Below are 25099 nucleotides of genomic sequence, written 5' to 3' on the forward strand. Positions count from 1 at the left end.
AGTGGTATTTATCTCAGAAATGTAAAGCTGGTTCAACATATGGAAACCAAGCACTTTAACACACCATATTAATAAACAGAATTAAGGTTAAAAAACTGCATGATCATCACAACAGTCAAAGAAAAAGCATCTGACAAAATCCAACATCCTTTCATTATAAAAACACTCAACAAACTAGGAATCGAAGGAACGTCCTCAGGCTGATAAAGAATATCTACAAAAACCCCACAACTTACATCATATTTACTAATGAAAGACTGAAAGCTTTCCCCCTAAGACCAGGAACAAGACAAGGACACTCATTCTTTCCATTAGTCAACACTGTCCTGGAGGTATGAGGTACAGCAATCAGCCCCCCACCCTCAAGAAAAAAATAAATAAAAGACATCCTGATTATAAAGGAGAAATTAAACAGGAAAAATTAAACTTTCTATTTTTATGTATATAGATAATATGATCTTGTATACATAAAATCGTAAGGAATCCACAGAACAGCTACTAGAATAAACAAGTCCAGAAAGGTTGCCGAATGTAAGATTAGTATCAAAAAAATCAAGCATACGTCTATAAAAGCAATGAACAACCTAAAAAAGAATTAAGAAAATAATTCCAGGGGCACTTGGATGGCTCAGTCAGTTAACCATCCGACTCTTGATTTTGGCTGAGGTCATGATCTCACAGTTTATGAGACTGACCAGTGAGTCAGGCTCTGCGCTGACAGCACGGAGGCTACTTTATTATCTCTCTACCTCTCTCTCTCTCTCTGCCCCCTGCCTCTTTCTCAAAATAAATAAATAAGCATTAAAAAAAAAAAAAAGAAGAAGAATTCCATTTACACTAACATCAAAAAGAATAAAATACTTAGGAACAAAATGAAAAATGAAAAAAAAAAACCCAAGACTTAGAAACCTAAAACTACAAAATATTGTTGAAAGAAATTAAAGATTTAAGTAAATGGAAAAGACATGCTATGTTTATGGATTAGAGGGATTATTAAAATGGTAATACTCCTCAAACTGAACTACTACATACAGCGCAATCTCTATCAACACCCTAAATGCCTTTAGCAGAAATTGGGAGACATCGTATGGAAAAATGCAAGGTATCCAGAATCGCCAAAACAATCTTGAAAAAGGACCGCAAAGTTGAAGAACTCATACTTCCTTTTTCCAAAACTTCCTACAAAGCTAAAGTAATCAAGTCAGTGTGGTAGCGGCACAAGGGTGAAGGACAGATCAACAGAATAAAATTAAAGAGTCCAGAAATAAACTCTTAATATTCATGGTCAGTTGAATGACAAGGGTATCAAGACAATTCAGTGGAGAGGAGACTTTTCAAGAAATGGTGCCGGGACAACTGGATAACCAACTGCCAAAAAAAAAAACCCCCAAAAAACCACTATTTCAAAAGAGTAAGAAGACAGCCCACTGAATGGGAGAAAATATTCACAAACTGAACATCTGATAAGGGGCTTGTGTTCATAGTATATAAAAAACTCTTACAACAATAAAAGACAAATAAGGCAATTAAAAATGGGCAAAGGATTTGAATAGACATTTCTCCAAAGAATGTATACAAATGGCCAATAAAGCAATGAGAATATGCTCATTACAAAACAACATCATTAGTTATTAGAGAAATGTAAACCAAAAGCATAATCAGATACCACTTCAGACCCACCAGGATGGCTAATATTAAAAAGATGGACAGTAACAAGTGTTGACAAGAAGGTCCCAAAGACTGGGACCCTCTTAAATTGCTGATGGAAATGTAAAATTTAGCCATTGTGAAAAAGGTTGGCAATTCCTCAAAAAGTTAGTTACCATACTACCCAGCAATTCTACTCCTAGAAATTTCCACCCAGAAGACTAGAAAACATGTGTCCATACAAAAACTTATGTTCAGAGTAGCATTATTCATAACCAAAAAGGAGGAAACAACCCAAATGCTGAAAAACTGATGAGTGGATAAACAAAATATGGTAGATCCAATCAATGGAGTATTACTGGTCCATAAAAAGGAATGAAGCACTGATATATGCTACAACATGGATGAACCTTGAAAACATCATGCTAAGTGAAAGAAGCCAAACACAAAAGGTCACACATTATATGTTTCTCTTTATATGTAATGTCTATATGTAATATAGACTAGGTGATGCTATTGAGACAGAAAGTAGTGGTCACCAGGGGCTGGGAGAAGTAGATGGGGGAGTGACTCTAATGGGTATGGGGTTTTGGGGGGTATGGATAAAAATATCATGGAATTAAGATAATGATGATGATTACATAATTTTGTGAATATACTAAGTATCAATGAATTTTATACCTAAAAGAATTTAGAAGTAAATTTAAAAAATTCTTGTTTTAACATCTGTTTCTCTATTAGGTTATAAACCCCACAAGACAGCATGTTGCCTTTATTTACCATATCCCCAGAGCTCAGCACAAAGCCTCAATCAACTAAACTTTCAATAGATATTGCTGATTGATTAGAATGAATGCATACTTTATGCCAGTTTAAAACAAACTGGCGTAAATTAACTTATTCAATTTTTGGGGGGGCTTTGGATTTCACATTTGTTTTATTTAAACTACTTTCAGATATCTATACTTATTCAGTAACAAATAGCATTGCTGTCTGGTAACTTATAAAACAGCAAATACTGTTTTACAGGCTTGTCTCTTCTTACTAGACCCTAAAGGATTGATGAATACCTCTCATCTTTAAATTCCCATTACCTGCTTCATTAATATTTGCTGCATTGTCTGAATAAAGGCCAGATTATTCTTAGGAACAGAAACATTTAAAGACTATATTATTTTCAAATTAAAATAAAGGACATCTTTAAATAAGAACTCTAAGTTCACTATAATGCTGATTTGGGGTTCTTCTGTACTTATTAGTTCTGTTTATGAATAAAGAGTTTAATGGTCTCTTTATTCTTGAGATACCAAAATTAAGACAAAGGGCTTGTGCAAGAAAAACTTAATCTTTCATGGATCCTGAGGTCTCCTTCTACACTGCAAAATAAAATGTTAATCATGCAAGGTAACCTACTGTAGCCTTAACTTTACTCTTTTATAAAATATTCATGAGGGGCGCCTGGGTGGCTCAGTTGGTTGGGCGTCCGACTTTGGCTCAGGTCTCATGATCTCGTGGTCCTGAGTTCAAGCTCCGCATCGGGCTCTGTGCTGACAGCTCAGAGCCTGGAGCTGCTTTGGATTCTGTGTCTCCCTCTCTCTCTGCCCCTCCCCTGCTCATGCTGTCTCAAAAATAAATAAAAACATTTTTTAAAAATTAAATATTCATGAAATATCCTTTTAAAGATCTGAGATTAATTTAACAGTGCCTTTCCTCTTATAACTGTGGGAAATGCTTATGCATTGCTGTACTAAAATAATGCTGATTAACTTCAATACATTCTGGTTGTTTAGGAAAAAAGTGATTTACTCCCTGCAGTGCCTACCCACTTTTATTTTCAAAATAAAAATGTGAAAACTTTTTAGTGTTTTGTGCAGTGGGCAGAGCAGCAGCATCCTTATCAAACTAATATTTTTATTTAAAAACAACTCTCTACACTACAATCTTTTCTTCAAAATAAAGACCTCTGGCCCAATCTAGAGTAAGAAGAGTTGCTTGCCTACACTGGGTAATCATAAAGTGTCATCTGTCAGAGCTAAAAATAGTGCTACCGTCCATGCCTTACATGCAAAAGTCATCCAATTACATTTTGCCTCAAATCAAATTCTTACTAGCTCTTCCTTGAATAGCCTGAAGCCAGGTTTCAATTTTAAAATCTTTTGTCTAGGGGGGAAAAGCTGAACTATTTGGTCCTAAAAATACTGTTAAGTACAGGGAATGGCTGGGCAGGACAATGCCTCTTCCTAAGCAAAAGCAAATATTAAGTTTTCTTTAATAAAGTCAGGCAGTTAAATAAGAAACTAATAAACATATATTAAAGTTATAATAAAAATTGTTATTTTTCACAACCATAAGCTTTATATAAATCATTATGTATTTATTAGGAACCACAACTTTAAATCAATTTCTTCCCAATTGCCAGGAAAAGCTGACTCAAACTCAGAGTTGATCATTTAGCCCCGTGTAATAAGCTTTTACCACCACCAAGTGAGCACTCACCAAGCTAATAAATGACAGGTGGAGGTCCAGAAAAAGATCTGTGCAGAGCGGGAACTTAACTCTTTAAGCAAAGACAGTTAAGATGGGCTTGCGTCCTGTTTCTTCCTTCGATTTACAATCAGTATGACCTAGACTAGATCACTTAACCTAGTTTCCCCATATATAAAATTAGAAAACAGACATCAAACTAAGTAGTTAGTTGAAGCTGAAAAGAGATTTCACAGATGAACTAACTAGTTCATTAGCCAACAGTGGGGCAAAATGATCCAACACAAAGCCTCTTTTACAATAAAGTGTTGAATATCTCATGTAATTTATTGAATACTGTACTGAAAGTGAAAAACAGATTGCTTGTGTAAGTTGCTTGATGAACTAACAAGTATCTTATGAGACAAAGTCAAGCTGGGCAATCAAATATTACATGCAATGCTTATTAACTAAGCCCAGATTTTTTTTAAGGGTGATTCAACTTTCTCTGAAAGCACTGCTAATTTAGTTTCAGTGAGCAGTTCAGATTGATGGATCCCTACTATTGCTACCAAGTATTTCAACCAAATAGTTGACAAAAATACTAGCATCTCTCTTGGTCATCTGCTCTTCCCTATAACTAGAGTTTCTGAGAAGATCTCACACAATTTCAGGTCCTTGTCTCTTTTATCATTAAATCTTTCCCTGCTTTACTTCCAACAACATTACAGTATACTGACCAATTTCAACCACCACACACCTGCAGAAAAAGCATTTCAAGTAAAATCAGCATAAACTCTATGCCTGCTTTTTCTATAATAATTTAGTAATCCCCTATTCTGAGCAAGGAACTGTTCTGAGTAATTTGCATACATTATCACTAATCTCATTCCTCTACTAAGTATTTACACATGAGGCAGGTGAGGCTTAGAGGTATTAAATTATTATGTAAGGTCATAGATTGAAATTCAGCTCTGACCATGAAAGTCTCACTTTTTTCCACCATACCACATTTTGTGTTTAAAGGAATATATCAGTACTCGTACAGGCCTCATTTGTAAGTTAAATTCATCAATTTACTTAAGTAGTTCATGTATCTTTCAATACTTCCTTTAACCCCACATTCTGGGGCGCCTGGGTGGCTCAGTCGGTTAAGCGGCCGACTTCGGCTCAGGTCATGATCTCGCGGTCTGTGAGTTAGAGCCCCGCATCAGGCTCTGTGCTGACAGCTCAGAGCCTGGAGCCTGTTTCGGATTCTGTGTCTCCCTCTCTCTGACCCTCCCCCGTTCATGCTCTGTCTCTGTCTCAAAAATAAATAAACGTTAAAAAAAAAACAAAAAACCCACATTCTATTTCTAGCTTTATTAAAAGGCAAAAAATACAGCAGAAGATAGATTCTAATTTCCCACTTCCAATTTCTCTAAACCATGATAATTTTCCCTCCACAGGAAAATTTATATAGCTAATTCCATTTTCTCTAAGGTAAAACTAAATAAATATCTTCTCCCTGAGCATGTTAAATTTACATAGTCCTAACCAATGATTCTCCCTGCCTGCACAAACTTAAACAATTCCCAGTTGTAAAGTATGTAAAAATAAGGACTCTTCCTATAAAACACCTGAGTTCTGGTAACTTTAGTTAAGTATGGAGTCATTATTTTAAATTACTAGAATTGATCCAGACGTACACAAATGTAAACCTAAAATTAGAACAGACATTGGTTCAATGTTTAAATTTTATTTCTTGTTTACTATACAAGACTATACAAACTATACTATACTATAGTTTAAATTTTATTTCTTGTTGGCATCTGAGCATTACAACATTACAAGAAATAGGAACCAAACCTTAGGAGTAGAAAATCACTGCTCAAAATTCTATTTTCTACTAATAAACTAAATGGAAAACACACTATTCCCTAACTCTAGAAACTTGAAAATCTTAACAGACTGGAATGGCGGAGGGCACTCAAAGCAAATTATTAGTACAAGGAAAGAAAATGAACTTCAGTAGTAGGTAAACCAGTGATATTTAAATAGTCCCTGACTTAGATGGTTCTACGCTGGATGGTGCGAAAGCAACGCATATTCAGTAGACACCATACTTTGAATTTTGATCTTTTCCTGGGCTAACGATATGTGGTATGATATTCTCACTTGATGCTGGGCAGCAGCAGTGAGCTGCAACTCCCAGTCAACCATGGGATCACGAGGGTAAGCAACTTACACAAGCAATCTGTTTTTCACTTCAGTACAGTATTCAATAAATTACATGAGATATTCAACACTTTATTGTAAAAGAGGCTTTGTGTTGGATCATTTTGCCCCACTGTTGGCTAATGTATATATTCTGAGCATGTTTAAAGTAGGCTAGGCATTCTGGAAAACAGTATGGAGGTTCCTCAAAAAACTAAAAATAGAACTACTCTACGACCCAGCAATTGCACTACTAGGTATTTATCCAAGGGATACAGATGTGCTGTTTCGAAGGGACACATGCACCCCAGTGTTTATAGCAGCACTATCGACAACAGCCAAAGTACAGAAAGAGCCCAAATGTCCATCAATGGATGAATGGATAAAGAAGATGTGGTATACACATACAATGGAGTATTACTCGGCAATCAAAAAGAATGAAATCTTGCCATTTGCAACTACGTGGATGGAACTGTAGGGTATTATGCTAAGCGAAATTAGTCAGAGAAAGACAAATAACATATGTTTTCACTCATATGAGGACTTTAAGATACAAAACAGATGAACATAAGGGAAGAGAAGCAAAAATAATATAAAAACAGGGAGGGGGACAAAACATAAAAGACTCTTAAATATAGAAAACAAACAGAGGGTTGCTGGAAGAGTTGTGGGACGAGGGATGGTCTAAATGGGTAAGGGGCATTAAGGAATCTACTCCTGAAATCATTGTTGCACCATATGCTAACTAACTTGAATGTAAATTAAACAATAACTTTAAAAATTTTAAATCAATTTTTAACCAGTAAAAAAAAATAATAAAGTAGGCTAAGCTATGATGGTTAGTAGGTTAAGTGTATTAAATGTATTTTCAACTTACAGTATTTTCAATTTATGATGTGTTTATCAGATGTAACCCCATCATAAGTCAAGTAAGATCTGTACTTCTATAACCATTTATACCTATCATCCACACTGAATATAAATGCTCAATGAATAAATAGCTGATAGTACAGACGATTAAAGGAGGTAGTATTCATATCAGAATACTAAATAACATATTTTACATTATTTTAGTTTATATGAGAAAAATACACAATGGGAGCATACAACAAAGAACAGCTATAATTCCTGTTATTCTTATGAAAATCATAATTTTAACAAGTCTGTAGTTTGAGAGTAGAAATTACTGAATCTATGTCAATGCCTAGCTTTTAACAATGGACCTGCAGAGATACCATTATCATTTGCTAATTTTTAATCTTTAAGTTGCTTTGAGCTCCTTAAGTAAATGCTATATAGAATAAATATAAGATGGTGGTGATACAGTATTTTAGGAGAGACAACAGTATTTTAGTGTCTATCAATACCTAACATAAGTGTCTGATGGTGATTGGACTGAAACGTGAAAGCCAGTTTACACACACACACACACACACACACACACACACACCAGTAACAAAAGTCAGCATTATCCATGATGAAGTACAGAAACAAAAAATTTGGTCTCAGAATACTACTTCAAAGATGCAAAGAGAAACACTGGTTAAATTAAATTTAATAACATAATTTAGCCTAAATTCTAGCATGAGATGAGTTAAACTGAATAAATAACAAGGGAACCTAGAGATCAGAATAAGAATTTTATTCAATGCTTAAGTATTTTTCCTATATTCAAGCATGTAATCCAATCTCTAAGGACAAAGAGAAACTATACTCCTGGCTCACAGAATCCTCACTAGGCTTAACATTTTGACAATACTCAACAACTAACCACACCTACCCTCTTTCACTGCTAATGTGAAAGATTACTGCCTATTTTATTGCAGAGTAAACACCATACAAAAAAGAAATATACACCATGTTCAATAAGATGATACAGCCTATTAAATGAGCAAAAATCAAAACATGGGTCAATTTACATTTTTCAATCTTCAGTTGTTCAAGTACAAATAGAAATTGTAAAATAAAAACAAAAGCCCCATGCCATAAGCTATGTGGTCCTGAATAATTTAATCTCTTTACTCTTCTTGGTTTTCTTACCTATAAAATGAGGAAGTGAGAATAAAACACTAGTAAGATGCCTTGTCTGCATTTTTCAAGAATATATGTATAGGGTTCCAGGCCAGGAATAAACCCAGCTGAACATCACAGCTCTCAGCCAGCCTCTTACATCACTGAGGTGTACAGAATCAACGAAGAAACCCAACGATGAAGCCACCACTGTCTCTGCCTTCACGGAGTTCACAGGCTAGATATACATGTAAATCTAGAGACATATCTATATACATCTATACACCTACCTATAGATATAGATCTCTTGACTTTTTCTAGCTTCTAAATTCCACAAAGGCAGAAACAGAGGTGGCTTCATTGATCAGTCTCCTTGTTGACTCTGCACAGCTTGCAGGAACACTGGAGAACCTCCACATGGGAGGATAAGTAAAGACCACAAGGAAGACTGGGCTTTGGTAAGTAATACTTGGGCAAAATGAAATGGGAGAAGGGGCATTCTAGACAGAAAAAAGACAAGCAAGTTCAAAGAACTAGCATATTTAGGGAACACGTCCTTCAATATGTCTATAGACAGAGCAATGAGAGACAGGTTATAATAGTTAGGACTAAACCACAGAATGCCTTTTGAAAGTCCAGGATAGACAGTATGAACTTAATTTGAAAAGTAAAGAAAAACTCCTTAAGTGCTATGATTATAGCGACACTTTAGGAAGATTAACTTGGCTGCAATACATAGGATTTACTGGGAAAACCAGTTAAGAGTCTTAGTAAGGAATTAGGAATACCCAAACTTGGATAAATAAATAGAAGAGAGAGGGTATTTCCACCAACGCTCCCACATAGAAGACTTTAAACCACAGATAGAGGAAAGCATTCGCAAATTTATTTTTTAATATAAACCTGGTTCTCATCAAGTGATTTAACTACTTAAAACTGACTATCTTAGAGTTAAAACCATCAGAAATGCATATGGCCGAAGCTTCAGGACAGACACTTCCATACATTTGTATAATACTTTGTACCATCTTAAAATAATAATAATTATTATTATTTGTATCATCTTTCTGGAGGGCAATTTTGCACCATGAACCAAAAGCCAAAATACTATAAACCAGCAATTTGGAAATAATCATGGATAAAAACAAAGATTTATATTCACTTTAGCATTGTTTATACTCGCAAAATCATGAGGAACTTGAATACTTAACTAGGGGAGATTAATTGTACATACTTAGAATACTATAGCCATTAAAACAATATAGAACATTTTTTAAATGAAAGATATTTCCCCATTTAGTGAAAGATTACAGAACAAAATGTACCATATGTCCCCCAACACATACACACACACACCACTAAAAACACCAAAACAAAACCACTCCATGTGAAACAACAGTTTTACTCTTTAAGACACCTAATACAACAAATATGTATATACCTATATATTTCTCTATATATATCTGTATCTGTGTATATACAAATATAGTGTTGTGCTAAACCAAGATGTGAAAGAAATATCCAATGACTGCCTAAACATTGGGTTTCAACTAAATTTAGAATGGAAAGCAAGGACCTTCCTCCCAAAAACAGGTCTCAAAATTGATTAACTCCACAGTTCCCTTCTGAGGTACTTTTTGGCTTTCACAGGAGTTAAGGGAGGCATTTATTTCACACAGCAAGATTCTTGCTCCTCTCTACCTGAATGTCAGTATGCACATATAACTGTACCCACATATCGGGTCACGTGGGTGGCTCAGTTGGTCAAGCGTCCGACTCCTAATCTTGGCTCAGGTCATAATCTCAGAGTTTGTTGAGTTTGAGCCCCACGTTAGGCTCTGTGCTGACAGTGCAGCTTGGGATTCTCCCTCTCAAAAATAAATAAACATAAAAAAAACCTTAAAAACAAACAAACAAACATACCCACATACTTAGTTAACATTAAGCCTCCAAAGAAACTGAAAGTGGTTTATCAGAAGTAAAGACCAGGGGGCCAACAAGGACCTCTGCAAAGAAATATGTTCCACAAGTGGGCCAAAAGCAGTTCGTCTTAAGATCTAATCAAATTGGATTTTAATGCTAGAGACACTTCTGTCCCCACACTACAGAAACTTCTCTCAAAGATCGCCTACAGCGTGTTAACTGCCAAATTCAAAAAGCATTAGTAACCAAGGACAGTGTTGCACATGTTCCTAAAATTCATTCAACAGGGTCTGCAACCATATCTCAATCTTCATAGTAAACAGCTTTTCTGTAGTATTTAGCCATTCCAATTTCCAATTCTTTATTATTAAACCGAACGTTTCTCTGAGCTTCAGAGAAATTCTATAGTCGTTTCAAATTTCAAGCTTCTAAAACTGAACTTGGCATCATTTGTGCCTATTTCCATGGACACTAAAAAGCACTGGCACTGCCAGTCTCAACGCGACTGAATCTCATGTTGTCCTTTGAAAACCTCCCTCATTCTAGTCCTACAAATCTATGTCAGATGTCAAGTATTACTCGCTTGAGTTTCTCAAATCTGTCACTTCCTTTTCATTCCTATTTCAGGCCAAGTTCGGGCACTATTTGCTTTAAATCTGGGCACAAATACAGTCATCCTAACTTCTGCCTCTAAGTACTTGAATTTATCTTTTACAGCACCCCAAACCAGTCTTTCAAACCGGATAATCATTTTATCATTCTTAACTTTAAAACTTCCAAAAGCTCTTTATTTCCTTTATGATAAAATCCAAAAGCCAATGTCCTCTGCAATCTGGTCCAGGGTATCTTTTCATAAAGACAGAGAACTTCAAAACTGGAAGCCTAGAAATCACGCAAATGAGGAAACTGAATCAAGACCAAAAAGGCTAAGTGCCTTACTCTGGCCAAAATTAAATTACCAGACCAGAAACTTAAAAACCAAGATCAGTATTTCCTAAATTTGCCTGATTATAACATTACTTACACCAAGATGTTTAATATACAGATTGCCAGACCCTTCCCCTGTCAATTCTGATTCAGTAGGTCTGAGTACAATCACAGGACTCTGAATATTTAAGAAGCACTAGGTGATTCTCTCTCATCTTCAGGGAAGTTTGAGGAAACCTGACCTAAATCTTGCAAATCTTCTACATTCTTTGATTGTATCAATCTTACCTTTCAACTACTGTCTTATAAATACTGTTCTATCCAAAAAGCTCTACTCACTTTCACTTATACCTTGTTTAGAGGTTATATCACATTTTTCCACCCTACCCAACCCTCAAAACCTACTCATTCCTTCCTATTCTAACCTCTTCAAAATCTTAATCAATGCTTTCCATATAACCCCAATAATCAAGTACCCATATGGATCTCAGGTATTATGTAAGTATGGTGCTAAGAATAGAAAACTGAAGATTAAAAAACATATAGAAGAATATAAATTATTACTATTGGTCTTGGCCTGAAAGATAAAATGCCTTACTTTGCCTAATCAGCAAAAACAACCAAACAACTTTTTAAAACACTGAAATCAAAGTATCTCTCATTTTTGTCACACTATTCTACTTCATCATCGTTATGAGGCCTGACTTGTATTTCAACCCTGGCACTGGAGGCAGGGAGGGGAACAGCAGAAAAAAATATGGACCCAAGTATTTTTTTTAAATGTACCTAGAGTCTAGATTTGAGCCCAGATCATAAAATGAAAAACACTCATTTCCTCACATATGAGGAAAACTCATTCTATGGCAGATTCACCTCTCACTGATTTCCATTTAAGTTGTAACCTATAATCTACAACATTAAAATTAGCTGCTGATAAATAATAAAATAGAACTTCACCAGTAAATCAGAAAGACAGGTACCAAGCAAAAAAACAAAACAAAAAAAAAACAAACAAAAAAAACCAAAGACAAGCACTAAAATATTAAGCCATTCCATTTAACATACAGGCTCCCGGAGAGCTCTAAGAGTAAATATAATTTTATACTGAGTGTCTAAAAATAATCAAAATAAATCTCTGGCATAATATGGGCTATACTGGATCTTAATTTCTCCTGTGTCAAAATATCCCTAAATTCAGCAAGTAAATAACTTAAGATGTTATTAAATGGTCTAAGATGGAAATTATTAATACAGAACCTTCATATCTGCAGAGTAGGCCCTGATACAACTTTTTCCCTATTTTTAAGGCTTGTTTTATTGTACTGTTATCACTACTAACAATTTAATTATCAAAAACTAGTGTATCGATTCACCTTTCTTTTGTAATGCTAATGGTCAGAAAGATGAAATAAAAATCGTTCTTTTCCTTAAATTCCCATATAAAGAAACCATAAAGGTAAAATTTCAAAGCTGTATAGTTTTCTATTCTTTAAATTATAACTAATAAAAATCTTTCTAATATCTGAGTGTGAACTCAATCTCAAACTCACCTTTTCCCCACCTTTCTTTATTGAACCAATTTTTAAAAGGATGTTATGAACATTACTGTAATTAGCCCCACATATTGCTTTTAGAAACATTATTACCAATCCTGCTAATAATTCTGCCATAAAAGGAAATAACATTTTTTAGAAACTATAAAACTTGAATATGGCCAGAAAAAAAATTGTGTTTAGTAAGGTCTACATGGACTACTTAAAAATAGTTCTAATAATTGTTAACAATTTATTATGAGTGGTCAGATATATAGCCTACCACCTTCTCTTTTTTAAAAAAATGGGACACAACCCATTTTTAAATATTTTTAATATATTAAATATTTTTATTTTTAAAAATATTTTTTAATAAAGTATTTTTAAAATATTCATTACTGTCAACATTTTATCACTTATGGGCTTAAATTCTTACACAATGACCCACTGAGACTTGAAAGGATCTGCTGGGCTTTCAAGGGGGAGGAAAGGGGATCAAGATCACTGATTGGTTACTACAAGGACAAAGGTTAACAACTTAAATATAGACATGCATTTAAAACTACTGTGCATACATTTTAATGATTTCAAGATACATAAAAATATAATCTACTTAAAAAGTGAATGGTAATGACTTTAAAGGTTTAAACAGATTTCCAAAGAAGAAACAAGCTTATTGCAAACGCAGTATTCTGCTACCTACAAATCTTGGATAGAATTTCAGCTACACCAAATCAGCTTTAAAAAAAAAAACAAAAAACGTAGTCACAGAAAATGTCATTATGTAATGCAAAGATAGCTATGTACATTTATCACACCAAAGTGACCAACAAGTGAAATATGTTAAAATTATATTGTTTACAATGTGCAAGATTAAAGAATAGAACCTAATCAACTACAGGACTGTGAAGCCTAAATCAAATGCCAGTGAAACAGAACAGCATGACATTTCCTCATACACAACCAAATATAAAAACACATACCAAATAGCTGTTTTAATCCTTTACTCCTAAACCTTTCATAGGTTTCATTTTCAATCCAAAATGTGTCTAAAGTTGCAAAGTTTATTCATAGAAACATATTACCGGTCACACGAAAAAAACTGAAAAGAAGATTAAAAAGCAGATATACCCTTATCCTTCCAATTTTTCTTCTGACAGTCCATCTCTTGTCACGATCTGCCCCCTCCAGATGCAATTATCAATTATGCATACCAACAGAAAAGCTGCAACTGCACAAATCTACCCTGTGAGACATGAAATATCCGTTTCCTCAACCGAAGTCTGCAGTCTCTGCTGCACAACTGCAGCAGGACTGAAGTCACCTGACGTCTTCTGGGTGTGGAACAGTCTGACGCAGTGCAATCTGTAACTAGGCTACTAATACTCAGGCACTACCGCCTTCTTCCTATGTGTTTATTGTTCTAGTCTTTTGCTTGTTGCTCATACCAAAGGGAGCTACTTTTGCAGGGGGAGGGGAGTGCTACCAAACAAAGGAAAGGAAGGTTGTTCTTGTGACACAGTTAACCATTGATTATATGCGAAATGTACTTACAGCCATATGCAAGTTTTTTCTTTTCGTACATGGGTGAATTATGCTGCTGGTTTTGTCTCATTTAAAACTCTAAAATCAATAGTTATCTAATAAGATAAAAATGGACTGATCCAAAGAAAAGTAATAGCTTAAATTTCAACCCTGGGAAATGCTGAATCTCTTCTTACTTTCTCCCGTTTATTAAGGCTTAGAGCATTCAGCATTTTGTATCCTTATGAGGGTATAAGTAGAGAATCACAAAGTCAAATTATTTATGTTTACTCAGTGTATGCTACTTCAAAAGAAAAAAGGTTTTATTTTATCTCGGGAGTCTCATCTTTCTAATGTAATGTTCTCTAGTTTTTCTTCTTTTACAATTATGGAAATCCAGACTTAAGAATATACATTTATTCCTAATCATCACCTGCTATAACTCAATCTTTCAATAAATATCTATCAAACATTACTGCAGGTACTATTAATAGACCCAGCTTGAAGAGAAATATTCATGTGCTAATTATATCATTTGCCTTGGGAAAATGACCTAAGACCAAACCAGAATTGAACTGAAAAATACAAAAACAAATCTATACATAGAATTTCTGAAATTTTTGCTCAACTATATAAAACTGACATTCATTCCAGTGCAGAAAATTATGTCTTTACAAATGTTCCACAACTGGCTGAACTGATTCAGTGTTTAACCAAGCAAAGGGCAACATAAAATGAGAAATCAGCTAAAACATTTTAAAATGTGTAATATAATGAAGTATTATAAGATATATAGTCTATGTACTATACTTCTTAAGACTACATAGCTACACTGAAATTGGTATAATATTTTCTGGAACTTCCTGTAAAAAACTCTGCAAAATCCTTAGTATCAGAAGTGGCCTGGTCAAGGACTCAGTTCTTTCACTATCTGCATTTCTAACTCCATACATAAAAAAAGCAAAGTAATTTTTAAAGAGTCTACTATTCTAAGCTTAAAAGTTAATACCTAACTTTAAATTTTATTCAATGGACCTATGCATAATGGAGTATTTGACAACTCTGTTGCTAAGTTATACTATGGCTAAAAAAGTCTGGCTTCTCCAAACAATAGTTTGAAATCTCAAACTATTCAGTAAGTATAAAATATTTCCATAATACTTATTTTCTAACAATGAATCCTTTGAAACTGAAGACATGTAAATACTTTTGTATTAGAATAAAGCACTCAAAAATAGTACCCAAACTGTTTTCAAGTCAGAGATTACTACACAAATAGGAGAGAGGGGGGAAAAAAGATTTCTTGAGACAAAGGTATTTACCATTTATACTTTTCACCTGCGCTGGTACTTGATTTGACTCAAAATATTTAATAACAGTCTCAGAGAGCAAGAATGTGTAATAATAACCATTTACCTACATATTAAATACACTTGGGGCACCTGGGTGGCTCAGTCAGTTAAGCATCTGACTTAGGCTCAGGCTGTGATCTCACGATTCCTGAGTGAATTCAAGCCCCACATCGGACTCTGCTGACAGCTAGCTCAGAGACTGGAGCCTGTCTTCGGATTCTGTCTCCTCTCTCTGTCCCTCCCCTGCCCGCACTATCTCTCTCTCACAAAAATAAATAAAACATTACAAACAAACAAACAAACAAAAAACATTAAATACACTTAAAAGCTCCCCTGGTAGATTAAAAGTCAAAACAGGAGCCTTAAAGTTTGATCTTATATAATGACATCTAATTCTTTAATTATTAAGATCTTTGCAATTGAAACTACTAAGTTTACAGGAAAAACTAACTCATGTAAATCATGTGACATTTGCCCATTTCTTTCTTAAAAAGTTTTAAAAGGGTTCAGTTTGGTTAGTTAAGCAAAAAAGTAATTAAATATAAATACACAATAAATAATACAAATCTGTTAAAAATATAAAACCATATGGGCTATGCTTATAGTGAGGATCAAATGAGTTAGTGTAAGCAAAAGGCCTTAGGACAGTGGCCTGACAAAAAGTAGGCCCTATATAAGCCTTAGACATTATTGTTATGCTACAAATAATAGTCAAACTAGTAGGGACGAGGTACATAAGCCACATCTAAAAAAGCATATATATTAAGCCATTCTAGGGACTAACCCAAAACCTTTCTAAACAAGCGCAAGCACATGCGCACACACATGCACACACATACTTTGCTACACAGTTCTATTATACTCCAGCTCAGAAAAATTTTTATAGGGAGAGTTTATAGGTCCAACATTAAATCCCAACATAACAGACAAATAAAGGACATAAATCTGTTAGAAACTTACCTTCATATTTTGTTTTCCTTCAAATATTTAATATTTCGTTTTTAAAAAATGAATACTTTCAAGGACAATTTTCAAACATAAGAGATACATCCCAACTTGTAAAACAGCACTTTGATTATTTGGGACAGAAACCTATTTTACCTTAAAAGTAAAGGCTTTCAAAGGAGGGGGCCACAGAAGATTCCTTTATTTACAATGCAAGTAAAATAAAAGTGCAGTCTAATTTTACGTCTTACAGCATATGCAGAGGAGTGGAAGGCATTTTCCTCTTTAAAACTCAAAATCAGCCTTACACAGAACTTTTGAAATAAATTGTTCAAAGTTCATATTTGGCAACTTCCCACTCCTCAATATCCACATCCCCAGTACTTCTTCCAAGCATGAGAAAAATAAATGAAAACCTGCCCAAGCATAATCCTAACTCCTTCCCAAAGGATATCATGCTCTAAAATTACCTAGATTTCTCTTTTCCTCATACCTTGAATAAAAACTCTCATTTTATTAGTGTAATTAACCTCACCAGTAGAATCATATGATTAAATCATTTCCTGCTAAAGAATAAAAATTCCTTTCTCTGTAACCTTTTAATGAAGTGTGTGTGTGTGTGTGTGTGTGTGTGTGTGTGGCTTGCATCTGTAAGTGGCAAGATTTCAGACTCAAGACTGTATTTTGGAATAGGCAGCAATACCTAAGCAGTAAGTCCACTCCAGCCAGCTTTCCCAAGATATTCCTCCTTTTCCATTTCTTTCCTTCCTCTACTTCTCAATCCCAGAAAAAAATCAAGTTTTTATTTGTTTTTTTTCCCCACAATATTTAGAAATCAAGGGAAATAAATGAAAAAGAGGTAGTCATTTAGATTTAAAGTGTTACTAAGTTGGGGATTGCTAGTATACCATTCTTAATAGCTAAAATAAGTATTTCTACTTTCTGTAAACAGAGAACAAGATTCTTTTTTTTTTTTAATAAAGAAACAATTATGGTTACACAGGAGTTTCAAACTTATTTAAATATTTAATTATTCTGAGCTATACAAAAATATGAAACTAAACATATGTCCCATTACTGAAAGGTATTAACCAATGTTGCTTAATACCATACGCAGTATCATAATGCCCTCTATGGACTAAATTATAGCACTTCAACATTAACTACTAAATTGAATCTTAAGACATGGCAAAATACTTTAGTCTAGAAAAATGAATGACAATACAACCTCAAATGGGAAAAAAAAGAGCATTTGAAAGTCTACAATTTCATGTAATTTGCTAAAAATGAATATGAAAGTCCACAGAGAAAGAAATTTAAAGTGATACTACCCAGAACTAAATAAATGCTGGCTTCATGTATTATAATCTAAAATAAATATACAAATTCCAAAAGATCCAAAGCATTTCTAAATTTGGAATTAAAAAATTAATAGTCACTAGGCTCTGGACAGATGTTTTAAAACTTTTCAGTTTTCACTAAAGTAAACAGGTTTAGGGGAATCTTAAAGGTCATTCCATAATGTTTAAAATAACATGATTCAAGCATTGTCTGATTCAACACAATGTGTCAAAATCCTTTTATAAAGTCATTTGTTAATATAAACCAAATATCCACAACTCACTAAATTTCTCTGATCATCTGAATTTATTCCATATGGTCAATTACAGAACATTCCATAGACCTCACTTTCTATATACAACACTAGATGGCACCAACACCCATAGTACAGTAGACTGTCTAATTTTCTAGGCATGCAATCCAACAAAAACTATGTTCTTAATTTTCTGGCTCTTTCTGCCTGACAATAGGGAACTAGAGATCAGAATATAACAGCAATAGAAAACAACTCCACCACCAAGAACACATGTGGGATAAAGGGATCTCTGAGCAGTATTCAAAATAAATTTTAAATAGGTAAGAATCAAGTATAAAAATAAAACCATACATACATACATACATAATTTTCCTATGTGAAAACTGAAAATGTCCACTAAAATATAAAATAAAATAAAAATTGTTTGGAAAACTGTAACATAACAGGAGTTTGCATCCATTGTACAAAGAGCTCTCATAAAATCAGAAAAAAGATGAACATCTAAATTTAAAAATGGGCAAAGGGTATGAACAGGCAATTCACAAAAGACATAAAAATAGCCAATAAACACATGAAACATGTTTACTTTTACTAACAATCAAAGATCAAAACTTCAAGATACCACTTCAACCTATTAAACTGGTAAAGGTTTTTCCTTTTTTAAGTGCCAAATTCAGAATGTCTGGAAGGATATCTAAGAAGTAAGTCCTAGCACAGGACTCTGAAGGAGTACAAGGTAGCTTGTTGAGACAGGAAGAAGACTTCGTGTCATAGGGCTCTTTGAATTTTGTATAATATGGAAGTATTACCTATCCAAAAATAAATAAATAGTATCAACTGTAGGTGGTAATGGAGAAATGGATGTTTTCTTACTCTTTTGGGGGGGAAAAATTAGTACCATTTTTCTGACAGCCAAGTTTTGTCAAAACTCTTAAAAATGGTCATACCCATTTACCTAGGGTTTATTTCTAGTAATTTATGAAAAATAGTAATTCAGATATGTAAAATATTTAAATATAGGTTAACAGCAGCCTTATTTATAAGCTAAAAAGTTGGAAACCACCTAAGAATCCAACAATAGCAAACTAGTTAAATTATATACATATTTTATATACATACTTATATTTATGTATATATATGTATACATATATATACAAATTATATACATATTTATATACATACACATGAAATGTAAGCATTAAAAAATCATGCAGCAGAATAAGGACATGGAAATGTCAGCATTATATAAGATACTGATTTTTTTAAAGCTATAAACAATATGTAGACTATGATCCCTATTTGTTAAAACACATCTTTTTTACTCCATTCATAAAGTATCTATATGCATTGAAAATAGACAAGAAGAATATATTCTAAAATACTAACAATTACTATATCTGGGCAATGTGATTACAAATTTTTTTCATCTCAATAGTTTACTTCTCAAATTTGTACAATAAGCATGCATTACTACAGAACGTTTCATGTATCATTGATCTGACTTTACTGATAGCAGGTCCTTCAGACAAATTCTAACTACTAAGCTCAAACAGATTAAAACATTTGCTTAAGGTCATACAGCTATAATCCATAATAAAGCCACGATTAGAACTTAGGTCTGTTAAGATGCCCAAAATGAAGTCTTTCAACCACACTACTGTCACCTTTTATAGTACATATTTCATAATTATTTTCAATCTGTACTGGGCTCATAGTGAGCACTAAATAAATCCTCATTAATTTGATATTTGTTTAAGTCACATTTGTTGAAGTAAATATAATTGATTCTTTTATTAACAACAGTGCATTTCTAATTTAGCTATATTTACTAACAGATTCCCACCTAAAGGTATTCTACTCAATTTGTTAGATTAAGCGTGTTAATTTTTCAGGGTACTTAAATTTCTTCCTTCTTAAAAAAATTTTTTTTAATGTTTATTTATTTTTGAGAGAGAGGCAGACTGCAAGCAGGGGAGGGGCAGAGAGAGAGGGAGACACAGAATCCAAAGCAGGCTCCAGGCCCTGAGCTGTCAGCACAGAGCCCGATGCGGGGCTCGAGCCCACAAACTGTGAGATCACGACCTGAGTCGTTGGAAGTCGGATGCTTAACAAACTGAGCCACCCTGGTGCCCCTAAATTTCTGACTTTTATTAGATTAACTGCTCAGTGTCAGAATCAAAGTCCAACTAATAATTATCAAAGTATCCTAAATATGCTTACTAAAAATATATTTAAACCAAAATACCAAACCTTAATATCTGTAAAACTTTACTGAGAAATTGCAAAGGCTATAAATTCCTAAATTAATAATAAAAATGTTAAGTTATAAACACTATCTAAAGAAAGCTCTTATTCATGAACACTTTAAGAAGCATATATAAATCTGCAAACGATAATTTTTAATTCTTTACCTAGATAAAAGGGCCCCTTTTAAATGAGTCCTTTATTATGGCAATACTTTATTATGGCAATACTACGTAGATATCACATACTTTAAATAAAATGAAAAAACAATCACGTTGTTGGTGGTTTACACTTCACTCACCAAAAGTTCTAGCAGGTCAGCAAAACAATCCATACTCTAATTATGAACTAAAAATACTCTGTGCATCATTGGCAAACCAACAAACCAACAAACCAACAAACATAGTAAACAATCAATGTCTTTGAAGTGAAGATGTCAGTGGTTTGGATGAGAGACATTAGCACCTTTCCTTACCAACAGCCTACCAACAATAAAGATAGGAGCTGTTCACAAGAGGGTTATTCAGTCTCTACATGGAAGCAAAACTGTTACCTTCATTTTGATATCCCTACATATGGAAAATCATGTGAGAAAAATATACATGGTAACCCAACTTTCTTGACTTTTAAAACCTGTCTTAACATTGGTTACAACACAACATGTATGTAATAAAAGCACAGCACCTCAATTGCTGCAAAATTTAGCATAACAAATGCTCATTCCAAAATGGAAAACGACTGAGAAGGGCTGAGAAGGGGAGAAATCCCTTCTAGGTTGGAATCCGTTATTCACCTGTTGGGAAAAAGATTTTCCTTGTGGAATGATCTTCCTTTTGGAATTAAGTTAAGATTACTTAAGAAAGTTATAGCCCAATGTCTGGAATACAGAGGTTCAAAAGTATTGTGCTTACTATATAATTTGCTATGTAACTTCGAGAAATAAGACTAAGTCCCACACAGTGGTGCTGTCATTCATAAAATGGTTCCTTCTTTCTCATCATAGAGACTATGTCAAAGTGCTTGATGTTTAGAAGATTTCCTACAAATGGCAGCTCCCTTTTCCAGATAAAATGAGAAAAATTCAGCTTTTCTCAGTCTTTGAAAATTCTCAAGTTAAAAACCTCCTAAATAGAAAGAAAACTTAAACAAATTGATCTAACTATATTTCAAATGAGAATTATAACCACACTGAAGGCTGGGGAAGAGAGAAGGAAGGGGGAGAAAGGAGGGGTAACTAATCCAAGTAACTTGTACTTGACTATATACATTCAATCTTGGGCAGGATTGGGGTGTAGATTTGCAAAATAACTTTGAATTATTTTATTGTGTTTACTATAACGATATTAGAAAACATTCTAAAACTATCTTAGAAATATTAAACGATCAAGTAAATGAGTAAATGTGTTAGCTGCCAGGGTTCTCACTACAGAAGGAACATACAAATATGAAAGGAGAGAAGAAAGAAACAATCTTCTGGAAATAGACTCTCAACTAAAAAGAATCAGGGATCCTTCAAGAAATGATTGATTTCAGGGCTGCGGTAGAACAGACATAGATGAGCCTATATTTTGTTAGGCTAGAAAGTCGGAAGAGCTTCTCTCTCCATCCCAAAAAGAAGGATAGCTGCACATCCTTGGGCCAACCTGAACAGGGCCCTTCTAATCTGGGACAATTTATAAACAAAACAATTAATGAATTATAATTCAGTAATGAATTATAAACCATTAGGGGGAAAAGAGAAACTTATAAATCCATATTTGTAATTAACTAATCAAATCACAGAAAAGCAGAATGCTAACAGTGGCAGAATGCCATGGAATGACTGATAAATGTGAAGGGAGTGTTGGAATTGAAAAATTATCATTTTGCAACCTTAATGGTAAACAGTGACACTAAATCTAGGAGGGAATTTTGATGGGGAGCAGGGTATCTGTAGTCTTGAAATGTCACCCCTCAGACTGCTTATTAGTTCCAAGGGAAGAAGAAAGCAATTATACAGTAAGGAAATGAGGGCCACCTTAACCAGATGATAGAAATTAACCTCATCAATGAGGGACTTAATGAATAGTGGGTACCTTCAGATATGATACTATGAGAAGGGTAAGGGGTACTACACATCTTCATTTTGGCCATGAATCCAAAACCCCAATCGAATCTCTGACAAACAGCAGACAAATGTAAAATAAGAACATTCTATTAAAAAGGGAGATGGGGGCGGGGGGCGCCTGGGTGGCTCAGTCAGTTGAGCATCGACTTCGGCTCAGGTCATGATCTCACTGTGAGTTCGAGCCCCGCGTCAAGTTCTGTGCTGCCAGAGAGCTCTATGCAGCCTGGATCCTGTTCAGATTCTGTGTCTCCCTCTCTCTCTGCCCCTCCTCTGCTCATGCCCTGTCTCTCTCTGTCTCTCAATAATAAATAAATGTTAAAAAAAAAAAAAAAAAATGGGAGATGGGGAAGAGCCTACACTTAAAAAATGTTAATGTAAGGGATAAACACTGGAAATGTAACAGACAAAAGCAGCCAAAAGCAACATGACAACTAAAAGCACAATTTGGCCCTAGACTGGATCTTGTAGTAGATGACACTTGTACAGGACACATTAGGTCACAACAGACACACTGGAATACAGATAGATTAGAAAAAGTACTTTATCAATGTAAATTTATGAAGTTAATAGATGTAGTGAGGTTATAGAAGAACATGCCCTTTTTGAAGAACTTAAGGATAAAACAATGTATATAACTTACTGTCAAATGGTTCAGGAAAAACACCTATCAACTCCCTCTGCTCTCTTCTTTACATTCTTCAACTTAGATGCCACAGTCCATCACATCAAACTACTCTCTTACTATTTATTAATCCTCAATTCCTTTGATTCACTCTCCTTCCACTGGGCCCTCTAGCAAAACAGAAGCTTGAATCAATATAAGCATTTGCCTTCCCTGAACCTATACCCAGGATGTTGGGCAAAGTTAGAGAAAAGTCACTCTACCATACAGACTTGTATGGACTCAACCTCCAACCCTGAGTGGACTCTTAATACAATGCCTCTCTCTCTCCCTAGTCAGACCTCCTCCACCCAAGCATGTTCTAGTTCATTCTCAGCAAATGACCTAACATACTGCTTTAAATAAACATAAACCACCATACACTCCCTCAACTTCCAGCCACAAAACGAGCAGTATCAACACCCACAGTTTCCCTTCCATTCACTACAATATCTTCCAAAATTGTTCCTCTTCTATATGCCAATTCCTCCACCTGAATTCTGGATCTCATCCTACCCCATCCCCTCCTGACTTTCTACTACCACCTTTAGACTTTCATTCCCATCTTTAAAAAAACAAAAAGGTTCTTCCTCAAGTCTATCCTCTACCTCATTCATGCTATCACTTTCTCCATGATCTCAAATTTCTCAAAAATTAGCATTCAGCATCCATTTGCTCAAGTGTCATTCCCTCAGCACCCCTAGCCCTGCCCATTTACTCTACCTGCCATTGTCATGCCAACACCTTCCCTACTTTTTAACAAGTTCTCAATCCTTATCTTAACCAAGCTCTATTGCATTTGATAATGCTGTCCAATCCTTCCACCTTTAAAGCTTCTCTTTTTCTTGGCTCTCCCTAGTCAATATCTGTGGTTTTAATTACTATCTCTGAGCCCATGATAAACAAACACATATAGCCAAGGTCTCTCAAAAGCTTTATATGTACAACATCCATCACTTCTTGGATACCTCATAGGCACTTTAACACCAAAATATTCAAAGCTGAATTTTTCATCTTCTCTCCTTAAACCCACTTTATTCTCTCATGTTCTCTAACTCAGTTTCTCATACCGCCATATGTGTACTTGAAAACACATGGAACCCAGGGTTAGAGTCATCTCTAACTTCTCCCCTTATCCTTCATGTCCATATCCAATCAAACATCAGGTCCTATGTCTCCATGCTCATCCCACTGCCTTAATATTTATCATCTCCTCTTTCTTAAATTATAGCAACAATCTCTAACCTCGTCTCTCTGCCACTAGTACTGCCCATCTCCAACGTATAAATATACTCAGGAAATAGGGAGTAATCACTACACATTTTCATAGAAAACACAATTAAATTAGAATGCTAAATAAAAAACACAGGTGCAAATCACTTTACACAAGTGTGTAAGAATATAGCATCAAAAGAAAAAAAAATGACAATCCCTACTTTTCAGAAGAATTCATAACAGCATACCTCAATTTACACTTTTCAACAAAATACTACTCAATATGCATGACTTTATACCTATTACTGGAAAATACACCAGTATATTGAAATATTGGAGACTTGTTACAGAAATGTTCTTTCATAAAAATTTAAAATCAAGTAATTTCTGGGAAAACAACAGTAAATGCATCTGAAAATATTATGTTTTAGTATCTCCTAATCTCCATGCTATGAGGAAATACTGAAGGAAAAGAAAAGAAAGACATGAAGCCAATTCTAATAAAATTTTCTAGTTCCATGGTGCAATATAAAAAGGAGCAATAAATAATTGTGTGGAAAAAGTTATGAGCAAGGACGAACAGTGAGTGCAAAAAAAAAAAAAAACAAAACACTGAACTTCTGAGACAGTAGTAAAGAATTCTTATCAATGTGATATATTAGATACTATGAATGTAATATACCACACAAAATGTAGTGGAATATTCTGTAAGTCAAAAGCTAGCAAGAAAGTACAAAACAACATATGGACTGATTA

At 34.4% G+C, this 25099-nt stretch overlaps 1 protein-coding gene across 4 annotated transcripts in view; it reads right to left on the reverse strand.

The window, feature by feature from the left end:
• Nucleotides 1-25099, reverse strand: part of RTN4 (reticulon 4) — a 72581-nt gene that overhangs the window by 21833 nt on the left and 25649 nt on the right. The window contains exon 1 of one of the 4 annotated variants that reach the window (XM_019422886.2): nt 13830-14062. The exons of the other annotated variants lie outside the window; for them this stretch is intronic. Within the exon in view, the coding sequence (XP_019278431.1) occupies nt 13830-13863 (34 nt within the window). The 5' untranslated portion in view covers nt 13864-14062. Of the gene's footprint in view, nt 1-13829; nt 14063-25099 lie in introns of those variants that run through there. 4 annotated transcript variants of the gene reach the window in all.

The sequence above is a fragment of the Panthera pardus genome, unplaced genomic scaffold (genome assembly GCF_024362965.1).
Source record: "Panthera pardus isolate Hobbes unplaced genomic scaffold, ASM2436296v1 HiC_scaffold_25, whole genome shotgun sequence".
NCBI lineage: Eukaryota > Metazoa > Chordata > Mammalia > Carnivora > Felidae > Panthera > Panthera pardus.